Here is a 12,098-nt window from a genome sequence, read left to right on the forward strand (position 1 = left end):
GAGATGAGGAAGTTCTTTAGCCAGACGTTGGTGAATCTGTGGAATTCATTGCTACAGATGGCTGTGGTTGCCAGGTCATTGTGTATATTTAAAGTGGAGGTTGATAGGTTCTTGATTAGTAAGGGCCTGAAAGGTTATGGGAACAATGTAGTTGAGAGGGATAATAAATCAGCCATGAATAAATGACAGAGCAGCCTTGATGAGCTGAATGGACTAATTCTGCTCCTGTGTCTTATGGTCTTAATCTGAGTAATATTGAACTGAAATTGTTTGATCTCTGATGAACCTTAAGATTTTTGAATGCCTGTTTGAAAACTGATGATGTTGCACAGAATTGCTTTGCTGTTGATTCCTGACTTCTCAGAATTTGTTTTCTGAAATCTTCAATATTCATTTGTGTTAATATGATCATAGAAACATAGAAAATAGGTGCAGGAGTAGGCCATTCAGCCCTTCGAGGCTGCACCGCCATTCAGTATGATCATGGCTGATCATCCAACTCAAAACCCTATACCTGCTTTCTCTCCATACCCCCGATCCCTTTAGCCACAAGGGCCATATCTAACTTACTCTTAAATATAGCCAATGAACCGGCCTCAACTGTTTCCTGTGGCAGAGAATTCCACAGATTCACCACTCTCTGTGTGAAGAAGTTTTTCCTCATCTTGGTCTTAAAAGGCTTCCCCTTTACCCTTAAACTGTGACCCCTCGTTCTGGACTTCCCCAGCATCGGAAACAATCTTCCTGCATCTAGCCTGTCCAATCCCTTTAGAATTTTATATGTTTCAATAAGATCCCTCCCCTCAATCTTCTGAATTCCAGTGAGTATAAGCCAAACCCATCCAGTCTTTCTTCACATTAAAGTCCTGCCATCCCAGGAGTCAATCTGGTGAACCCTCTCTGTACTTCCTCTATGGTAAGAATGTCTTTCCTCAGATTAGGGGACCAAAACCGCACACAATATTCTAGGTGCAGTCTCACCAAGGCCTTGTACAACTGCAGTAGAACCTCCCTGCTGCTGTACTCAAATCCGTTTGCTATGAATGCCAACATACCATTTGCCTTTTTCACCGCCTGCTGTACCTGCATGCCCACCTTCAATGACTGGTGTACATTGACACCCAGGTTTCGTTGCATCTCCCCTTTTCCTAATCGGCCATCATTCAGATAATAATCTGTTTTCCTGTTCTTGCCACCAAAGTGGATAACCTCACATTTATCCACATTAAATTGCATCTGCCATGAATTTGCCCACTCACCTAACCTATCCAAGTCACCCTGCATCCTCTTAGCATCCTCCTCACAGCTAACACTGCCGCCCAGCTTCGTGCCATCAGCAAACTTAATGTCATCTTCGTGTCAGATGCTGCATTAAATTCCCTCGTCTAAATCATTAATATATATTGTAAACAACTGGGGTCCCAGCACTGAGCCTTGCGGTACCCCACTAGTCACTGCCTGCCATTCTGAAAAGGTCCTGTTTACTCCCACTCTTTGCTTCCTGTCTGCCAACCAATTCTCTATCCACATCAATACCATACCCCCAATACCGTGTGATTTAAGTTTGCCCACTAATCTCCTGTGTGGGACCTTGTAACAAACCTTTTGAAAATCTAAATATACCACATCCACTGGCTCTCCCCATCCACTCTACTAGTTACATCTTCAAAAAATTCTATAAGATTCGTCAGACATGATTTTCCTTTCACAAATCCATGCTGACTGTCCGTTGATGTCAGCTCTTTCCAAGTGTGCTGTTATCACATCTTTGATAACCAACTCTAGCATTTTCCCCACCACGGATGTCAGACTAACCGGTCTATAATTCCCCGGTTTCTCTCTCCCTCCTTTTTTAAAAAGTGGGATTACATTAGCCACCCTCCAATCCTCAGGAACTAATCCAGAATCTAAGGAGTTTTGAAAAATTAGCACTAATGCATCCACTATTTCTTGGGCTACTTCCTTAAGCACTCTGGGATGCAGACCATCTGGCCCTGGTGATTTATCTGCCTTTAATCCCTTCAATTTACCTAACACCACTTCCCTACTAACATGTATTTCCCTCAGTTCCTCCATCTCACTAGACCCTTGATCCCTTACTAATTGTGGAAGATTATTTATGTCCTCCTTAGTGAAGACAGAACCAAAGTATTTATTCAATTGGTCTGCCATGTCTTTGTTCCCCATGATCAATTCACCTGTTTCTGACTGTAAAGAACCTGCATTTGTCTTGACCAATCTTTTTTTTCACGTATCTATAAAAGCTTTTACAGTCAGTTTTTATGTTCCCTGCCAGCTTTCTCTCATAATCTTTTTTTCCCTTTCCTAATTAAGCCCTTTGTCTTCCTCTGCTGGTCTCTGAATTTCTCCCAGTCCTCAGGTGTGCCACTTTTTTTTTCCGCTAATTTATATGTTTCTCCTTTGGACTTGATACTATCCCTAATTTCGCTTGTCAGCCACGGGTGCACTACCTTCCCTGGTTTATTCTTTTGCCAAACTGGGATGAACAATTGTTGTAGTTCATCCATGCGATCTTTAAATGCTTGCCATTGCATATCCACCATCAACCCTTTAAGTATCATTTGCTAGTCTATCTTAGCTAATTCACGTCTCATACCTTCAAAGTTACCCTTCTTTAAATTCAGAACCTTTGTTTCTGAATTAACTATGTCACTCTCCATTTTAATGAAGAATTCCACCACATTATGGTCACTCTTATCCAAGGGGCCTGGCACGACAAGATTGCTAACTAACCTTTCCTCATTGCTCAATACCCAATCTAGAACGGCCTGCTCTCTAGTTGGTTCCTCGACATGTTGGTTCAGAAAACCATCCCGCATACATTCCAAGAAATCCTCTTCCTCAGCACCCTTACCAATTTGGTTCACCCAATCTATATGTAGATTGAAGTCACCCTTTATAAATACTGTTCCTTTATTGCACGCATTTCTAATTTCCTGTTTAATACCATCCCCAACCTCACTACTACTGCTAGGTGGCCCGTACACAACTCCCACCAGCGTTTTCTGCCCCTTAGTGTTATGCAGCTCTACCCATATCGATTCCACATCCTCCAGGCTAATGTCCTTCCTCTCTATTGTGTTAATCTCCTCTCTAACCAGCAATGCTACCCCACCTCCTTTTCTTTCCTGCCTATCCCTCCTGAATATTGAATATCCCTGGATTTTGAGCTCCTATCCTTGGTCACTCTGGAGCCATGTCTCTGTGATCCCAACTATATCATATTCATTAATAACTATCTGCACATTCAATTCATCCACCTTGTTACGAATGCTCCTTGCATTGACACACAGAGCTTTCAGGCTTGTTTTTACAACACTCCTAGCCCTTATACAATTATGTTGAAAAGTGGCTCTTTTTGCTTTTCGCCCTGGATTTGCCTGCCTGCCACTTTTACTTTTCACCTTACTACTTTTTGCTTCCACCCTCATTTTACACCCCTCTGTCTCTCTGCACTTGTTCCCATTCACCTGCCACATTAGTTTAAAGCCTCCTGAACAGCAGTAGCAAACGCTCCCCCTAGGACATTGGTTCCAGTCCAGCCCAGCCCAGGTGCAGACCGTCCTGTTTATACCGGTCTCATCTCCCCCAGAACTGGTTCCAATGCCCCAGAAATTTGAATCCCTCCCCCTTGCACCATTTTTCAAGCCATAGTCTCCTACTCTGTGCAACTGCGGTAACATTACTGTATAATTGAAAAGTGGATTAATTAAATTGATAAAGATACTTTTCACTGTCAGTAATATTGATATTCAATGCAACAGTTTGTAGTATTTCAGAATGAGCGCACGCCTTATTATTCTTTTATAAAATAAGTCTCTTTCCCCGCTGGCTACTGCTTTTAAGGAGCTGGGATTGTCCCGGAAATTCTTGGGGGTTGCTAGCAGCATTTATGCAGATTTTTAATTTTCTAACTAATTTTACTTCAACATTATCAAAACTTTATGGATTTTCTTTCACCTAAGGTATATCTTTCCCAGCTCTCTCATCCCACATTTTTGCCCCAAAAGGAAACAAAGGTTGTGCAAGCAAGTTAGAACCATTACTCTTTCTCATGGGTAATGATTTTTTTGGCAGACAGCAAACTCGTATCAGATTTGCACCATTAATTATATATTGTGTACTATCAGCTTGTCACGGATATCAGGAAAGCCAGCATTACTCATTGCTAAGATGAATGAAAAAGCTCAGTTGCTGTCATTTTGGTGACATTTGTGAAGAGATTTTCTGCAGCCTACCGAACACTTGGCAGGTGTTGTTTTCTATTGGTTGATGTTTTCACATCTCTACCATGTTGGGTTGACTGTTTAATTGTTAATTTCTTTGTAATTTAACAATTAATTGCCTGCTTGCAACATACACAAAATGCTGGAGGGACTCAGCAGGCCAGGCAGCATCTGGGAACAGAGTACAATCAACGTTTTGGGGGTTTAGGCCCAAAACATCAACTGTACTCTTTTTCTAGATGCTACCTGGCCTCCTGAGTCCCTCCAGAATTTTGTGTTCGTTACTCGGATTTCCAGCATCTACAGATTTTCTCTTGTTTGTAATTATCTGATTGTGTTTTTATATACATGTAACTGTTTTCTAGTGGCCACAGTATGTATATGCAGTTGTTCATTGTGACCCCTAGTGGTTACTTTGCTATAATTCTGGCATTTAAGATGTATTCTTAGTTTTCTTCATTATAGAAGTACATAATTTCATACTTTCATGCTTTTTTGCTACTTATTGAACTCCTGTCTGTGTCATTTTGCTTGCTCGTTTCTCCTCATAGTTAGATTTTTGATAAGACGTAAGAGCAGAATTAGGCCATTTGGCCCATCAATCTGCTTCACTGTTCAATCATAGCTGATTTATTATTCCTTTCAATCCCATTCTCCTGCCTTTTCCATGTAACCTTAGACACCCTTACTGATCAAGAATCTGTCAACCTCTGCTTTAAATATACCCAATGATTTGGCCTCAGCTGTGTGACAATGAATTACATATACAGTATTCACCACCCTCTGTCTAGAGAAATTCTACTTCATTTCTCTTCTAAAGGAATGTCCTATTCTATTCTGAGATTGTGCCTTCTGGTCCTAGACTTTCCCATTATTGGAAGCATCTTCCCTATGTCCACTCTGAAAAGACCTTATGATATTCAGTAGGTAAAAGGTTTGATTTAAATTTCTCCTCTTTTATATTCTAGTACTCTCAAAATAAATGCTCACAATGCTTTTGCCTTTCTTACTATCAACTCAACCTGCAAGTTAACCTTTTAAGAACATAAGAAAATAAGAAATAGGAGCAAGAGTAGGCTATCTGGCCCGTGGAGCCTGCTCTGCCATTCAATAAGATCATGGCTGATCATCTCCACCTACCTGCCTTTCCCCCGTAACCCTTAATTCCTCTACCATGCAAAAACTCTCCAAACTTATCTTAAATATATTTACTGAGGTAGCCTTCACTGCTTCATTGGGCAGAGAATTCCACAGATTCACCACTCTTTGGGGAAAGCAGTTCCTCCTCATCTCTATCCTAAATTTACTCCCTCAAATCCTGAGGTTATGTCCCCTAGTTCTAGTCTCACCTATCAGTGGAAGCAACTTTCCCAGCTCTATCTCATCTATACTTTTCATAATTTTATATGTTTCTATTAGATCTCCTCTCATCCTTCTGAATTTCAGTGAGTACAGTCTCAGGCAACTTAATCTTTCATCATAGTCTAATCCCCTCATCTCAGGAATCAACCTGGTGAACCTCCTCTGCACCACATCCAACGCCAGGTTACCTTTCCTCAAGTAAGGAGACCAAAACTGCTTGCAGTACTCCAGGTGTGACCTCACCAGTACCCTAAGCAGTTGCAGCATAACCACCCTGCTCATAAATTCAATTCCTCTAGCATTGGCCAACATTCCATTTGCCTTCTTTATAGCCTGCCACACCTACAAACCAAGCTTTTGCAATTCATGCAGAGCACTCCCAAGTCCTTCTGCACAGCAGCATGCTGGAATCTTTTACTATTTAAATAATAATCTGATCTTCCTGTAACCCCCTGGGTTGCCTCAGGCTCGCTCAGCTTATTCTCGTATAGGGGGAGCAGCCTTTGGCCCTGCCAAACTGGGTAATCAGCTGGTGTGGATGCTGTGTGATGTCCCCGCCTCGCCCAAAAACAGACAGTACACCATATGCGATTAAATGAGTACAATTTATAAAGGTTACTATAACTAAGTGATTAATAACGATACAGTATATATGAAGAGAAAAAAAATAAAGAAAAGGCGCCAAACTTATCAAAGTCCAAACCACTTAGTGCACAACCGTTGGAGCTCAATTTCTGAAGTCTTCTGGCCACCATTCGATTCCCTCCGAACTCCTCGACTCGCAGCTCAGGACCCTCCGAGTGGTCAACCAAGCACATCTAGCTTCATCCCCCCTCCTTGGAGAACCTCCCAGCCTCGGACCCCCGCTTGGGGTCCAATCCTCGCCCAACTTACAGCATTGCGTCCTCTCTCTCGACCCCCTCGCGCCGATCTGCCCAAAAGCCCGTCAACAAAAGCTTACAGACTCAGAAGAAATAACATTAATCCCCAGTTGGTTTACAAAGGAATACCATTCTCGTTATCAGTAAATTAGCATTCCTGCTAGTTAACAAAAAGAAGAAGCCCTTTCCCAACAGTAACAAAGAAAAAAGAAGAAACCCCCTTTACATTCCATTCTTCCTTCCAAAGTGAATGGCTTTGCATTTATCAACATTGTACTCCATCTGCCAGACTCTTGCCCATTCACTTAACCTCTCTATATCCTTCGCACTATTTACTTTTCCACTCAATTTAGTGTCATCAGCAATCTTAGGTACACCACCCTCGGTCCCCTCTTCCAGATTCTTAATGTATATTGTGAATAGTTGCGGGTCTAGCACTAACCCTTGCGGTACGCTGCTCACCACTGGTTGGCAGCCAGAGAAACACCCATGTATCCCAACTTTCTGCTTTCTATTGGATAACCAATTCTCTATCCATGGTAATACATTATCCCCAACTCTTTGAATCCCTCTCCTGTGGATCAGTTTTTTATGTGGCACCTTATCGAAAGGCTTCTGGAAATACAAGTAAATAGCATCCATCTGTTCCCCTCTATCCACTGCGCTTGTTATATCCTCAAAGAACTCCAGTAAATTTGTCAAACAGGACTTGTCTTTGCGGAATCCATGCTGTGTCTGCCTGATGGATCTATTTCTTTCCAGATGCCTCACTATTTCTTCTTTAATTCAGGCATTTTCCCAACTACATATGTTAAACTAACTGGCCTATAGTTACCTGCCTTTTGCCTACATCCTTTTCTGAACAGTGGCGTGACATTCACCTTTTTCCAATCAGCTGGGACCTGCCCAGAGTCCAGAGAATTTTGGTAAATTATCACCAAGGCCTCAAATGTAACCTCTACCATTTATTTCAGTACCCTGGGATGCATTCCAACAGGACCAGGGGAGTTGTCTATCTTTAGGCCCACAAGTTTGTTCAGCACTACCTCTTTAGTGGTAGCTATTGAGGTCCTCACCTCCCACTCAGTATCAATTCCCCCTTCTCGTCCTCCAAGGACCAGCATTCACTTTGGCCACCATTTTCTGCTTTATGTAATTATAAAAACTTTTACTGTCTGTTTTTATATTTTGTGCTGGTTTACTTTAATAATCTATCTTCCCTTTTTTATTGTTCACTTAGTGGTTCTTTGTTGCTTTTTAAAGTTTTTCCCAATTTTCCAGTTTCCCACTACTCTTGGTGACATTGTACGCACGAGCGTTTAGTTTGATGCCTTCCTTTATTTCCTTAGTTATCCATGGCTGGTTCTCCCCACTTTTACTGTCCTTGCTTTTAACTGGAGTATACTTCTGTGTAGCACCATGGAAAAATTTCTTTGAAAGTCTTCCACTGTACCTCAACCATCCCACCATACGGCCTGTATTCCCAGTCTACCTTATCCAACTCCTCCCTCATCCCATTGTAGTCTCCTTTGCTTTGACATAATGCAGTGGTTTTAGATTGAGTTATTGCAACTCCATTTGTATGAGAAACCACGAGGAACCCTAAATACAAGATTGCTAATTTTCTTTGTCTTATTGCACAAGACCAGATCCAAGATAGCATGTTCCCTTGTAGGCTCAGGGAATCTTGCACTAGTACTCAAGTTCCTTTACACCTCTGATTTCTGTATTCATTCCTCATCTACCAAAGTGCATGACATGTACTTCCCTATAATGTATTCCTTCTGCCACTTCTTTGCTATTCTCATATCCTGTTCAGGTCTTCCTGTAGACTCCTTGCTTCCTCATATAATCTGCCCCTCCTCATGTCTTCGTATCATCCATAAACTTGGCAACAAAGCTGTCAGTGCCATCGTCCAGATCATTAACACATAACATGAAAAGTAGCGGTCCTAACACCGATCCCTGAGGTACACCTCTAGTCATCACAGCCAATGAGAAAAGGCTCCCTTTATATCTTTAAAGTTTCCTGTTGATTAAGTTTCTGTAGTCAGTCTTCCAAGATCTCTAATATTGATTAAATGTAATTATTAGTGGTGTAAATACTTTCTGTTTAATATTAACAATTGTGTGAAATAAATTTGTTGTAATATGAGTTGACAATTCTACTGTTTATTATCGAAAAAGCTGTTTAACTTGATTATTATTTGATATTCCAGGGAATTATTTTGCAAGTCATTTCTTCATGGGTGGTGAGAAGTTTGATACGCCGCATCCTGAAGGTTATCTTTTTGGTGAGAACATGGATTTGAACTTCCTGGGAAATCGCCCTGTGCAGGTATCATATAATCGACAATAGCCATTAAAATAACCTTGCATAGTATTTTAATCAGTGATTCAGTGCCTTTGAAAGGAATTGTTGAATGATTTCCTGCACTAGTAGAAAGTAAGAAAAACCAAAACCTAGTTTCACAACTAAGATGTAACAGACACAGTTGTAACAGCCATTCAGCTAAGGTTGAATTCACATTCACAAAACATTTTGTGGTGATCATGGACAAAGTATGCTCAGGATAAGCAGTGGTGGGAGAAGGGTTAAGAAGTCCAAAGGCATAATTGAAGAGATGTTTTGAGGCAATCTTTGAAGGGAGAAGCAGCAAGACAGTAATCAGATGCTTTTTGAAAGTACAAGTATACATTGGCTTGAAAAAGTATTCAGCCTCCACAACTATTTTCAAATTTTACTGGGTCATTTTCTAAACTTAAAACATAGTGAAGTAATCTACAAAACATCGTGTACCATTTTAAATCAAAAGAAAGATTGCAAAACCTGTCAACAATTTACTAAAAATTTTAAGAAACTAAATTGCGAGGCTGAACAAGTGTTTTTATCCCCTTTTTTAATTACTGTGCAACTTTCCTTTGGTGCAATACTGTACATTACCTTACCAACTCACCCAGTTTGTTGATGTAGAAAATTGGAAGAACTCCTGTTTTCAATGAATTCTTACAAATAAATGTCCCCTCTCCATTTAAGGCTCAGCAGTATTGTAGATATTCACCAGGCCAAACCAAAATGAAGACAAAAGAGCATTTAAGACAAGTCAGGATAATGATATAGAGAAGCAGAAATCTGGGGAAGGGTGCAAGAATATCTGAAAGGCACTGAACATATCTTGGAGCTCAGTGTAGTCTATTGTGAAAAGTTAGAAAAAAATGTGAAACCATAGCCACGCTGTCTAGGTCAGGCTGTTTCTAAACTTAGTCGCCGAAAAAGAATGGCACTTGAAATAGAGGCTGCTGAGAAGTCAATGGCTGCAACTGGAGATGAAGTTCATGACTCCACAATCTAAGGCCTTGCCCAAAAAGGGTATTTATGGAAGAATGGCAAAGAAGAAGCACTGGCTTAAGAGAAAGCATATCTTTGCAAAGTGTCACTTGAAAGACACTGTAAAGATGTGGAAGAAGGTTTTGTGGTCAGATGAGACTAAAATGGAACTTTTTTGGCCTCCACACTAAATGGTATGTGTGGTATAAATTTAATACTGCACATCAATCAGATAACATCATCCCTACTCTGAAGTATGGTGGAGGTAGCATCATGATATGGGGATGCTTTTCAACAGCAGGGACAGGAAATCTGGTCAGGATCGATGGGAAGATGAATTCTGCTAAATACAAGGAGATCCTGGATAAAACCTGCTTGTGTCTGCCAGAAAGCTTAAACTGGGGAAGAACTTTGTTTTTCAGTAAGTCAGCGATCCAGGACACACTGCTAGAGCAACCATGGAGTGGATCAAATGAAGAAAATTGATGTCCTTGAGTGGTCCAGTAGAACCCTGACCTAAACCCGATCAAACATCTATGGCAAGACCTCAAGATTGTTGACCACTGCCGCTCCCCAACTAAATTGGCACAGCTTGAGCAGTCTGTCATGAAGGAATGGACAAATCTTGCTCCATCACTTTGTGCAAAGCTAATAGAGACTTACTAAAGAATACTGGCTGTAAAAGCTGTGAGAGGTGGTTCAACTCATATGGCCAATTATTACGGTTTGAGAGCTGACCCAGTGACATCATTCTGACAGGGATTTCTATTTGGAACTTTGTAATTACAGCTACTTAATAGTCTCTCAGGATTGTATGGAGCATAAGACCCCATTCAGCCAGTTCTGTTTAGAGTAAAATTAAACCTTTCGAGCTCTGAAATTATTTATAATAAAACAAGACAATATTATGTATTACACTAGAGCTAGTAACAAATGCTTTGCATTCTAAAACTCAGGCTTCGAATTCCACTTTGCCCCAGTAACAGTGGAAAGGTTGCTGAATTTATTCAAACTCTAAATGTGAATGACTCTGCTGTACTCAGTGGTACCAAATGTATGCACTATTCTACTTTGCTCAATAATGAATTGAATACTAATTCTATTTATTTCCTCTGCCTGGAAAATTACAGTGATATGCCTTGTTTGAGTCTTTCCCTATATTTCTATCTTTGGTTGAATTTTCTTAGCACAGTTGCGAGAAATTTGTTAACAGTTTCATTTTGAACAAGTTCTTGGGTGTTTAAAAACTGGTATTTTTAATTTCAGTAACTTCCTTTACAATGTTCTGCTGCTCAGCCATTCATTGTGTCATGTTGTTTGCCTGCCTAATTCATTTTGTTCAATTGCCCTGCTTTTTCACCATAGAAAATCAAAAAAAATCTTGTTCTCCCTCTATGCTCTATTATAAACTTTAACCATTTTAAGGTCCTCAGTTTAAAAATAAAGTAGCCCCTCTAACCTTCCCACACAACTAAGACTTCTCATCCTCATTCTAATTAAGCTTCCTCATGTCTCCTGAAAGTCTTCCCTTTTAGTAGGTGTTGCTGAGAAATGGGCACTGCATTGCTAAAGAAATCTCATCAAGAACTAGCTGCTAGACTGCTGTTGTTCATTTATTGTGCTAGCAATCAGGAGGTTTACATTTATTTCCATGTAGTTGAAATAACACTCTTGGTAAATAAAATCTAACAAATATTAATATAGTGAGTAATATAATTATGGGTAAAATCATGTGAATTAAATAAGGTTGCCAATTACAAACATTGAAAATAAATGTGCAAAAATTGCATTTAATATAGCTCTCTAAATAGAGTGCACAATTTACACGATGTGTAAATTTATTTGAATTCAATGTTGAAGTGCTTCAGAAAACACCTTCTTTCGAGTCTAGTGTATAAAATGTATAGATTATGTTTGCCTCTATCTCCATAGCAACCAACTGATGGCTGATCATTGGAAAGTATCAAATTTTGTGATAATTTCAATGAAAAAGTCAACAGTTTTTAGTGAATGTCCTTGAACATTGTTAGTGTTGGTAGCAAAACAAAATTGAGTAGGAAACTAGAGTTACCAAGTTAAACAGCACAAAAACAGGCCCCTCAGCCTAACTCTTCCATGCAAACCAGGATACCTTTCTGCTTTACCTGCATTTGGCTCAAATCCCTCCTTTCCTATTCATGAACCTATTCAAATGTCTTTTAAGCAGTAATATTGTACCTACCTCTGTCACTTCCTCTGACATTTTGTTCCATATAACTACCATCCTCTGTGAAGGGAAAC

At 40.2% G+C, this 12,098-nt stretch overlaps 1 protein-coding gene across 9 annotated transcripts in view; it reads left to right on the plus strand.

The window, feature by feature from the left end:
* Positions 1–12,098, plus strand: part of LOC132399358 (E3 ubiquitin-protein ligase MGRN1-like) — a 149,139-nt gene that overhangs the window by 25,910 nt on the left and 111,131 nt on the right. For all 9 annotated transcript variants that reach the window (XM_059979619.1, XM_059979618.1, XM_059979620.1 and 6 more), the window contains exon 2: positions 8,710–8,828. In XM_059979619.1, the coding sequence (XP_059835602.1) occupies positions 8,710–8,828 (119 nt within the window). The remainder of the gene's footprint in view (positions 1–8,709; positions 8,829–12,098) is intronic.

The sequence above is a fragment of the Hypanus sabinus genome, chromosome 9 (genome assembly GCF_030144855.1).
Source record: "Hypanus sabinus isolate sHypSab1 chromosome 9, sHypSab1.hap1, whole genome shotgun sequence".
NCBI lineage: Eukaryota > Metazoa > Chordata > Chondrichthyes > Myliobatiformes > Dasyatidae > Hypanus > Hypanus sabinus.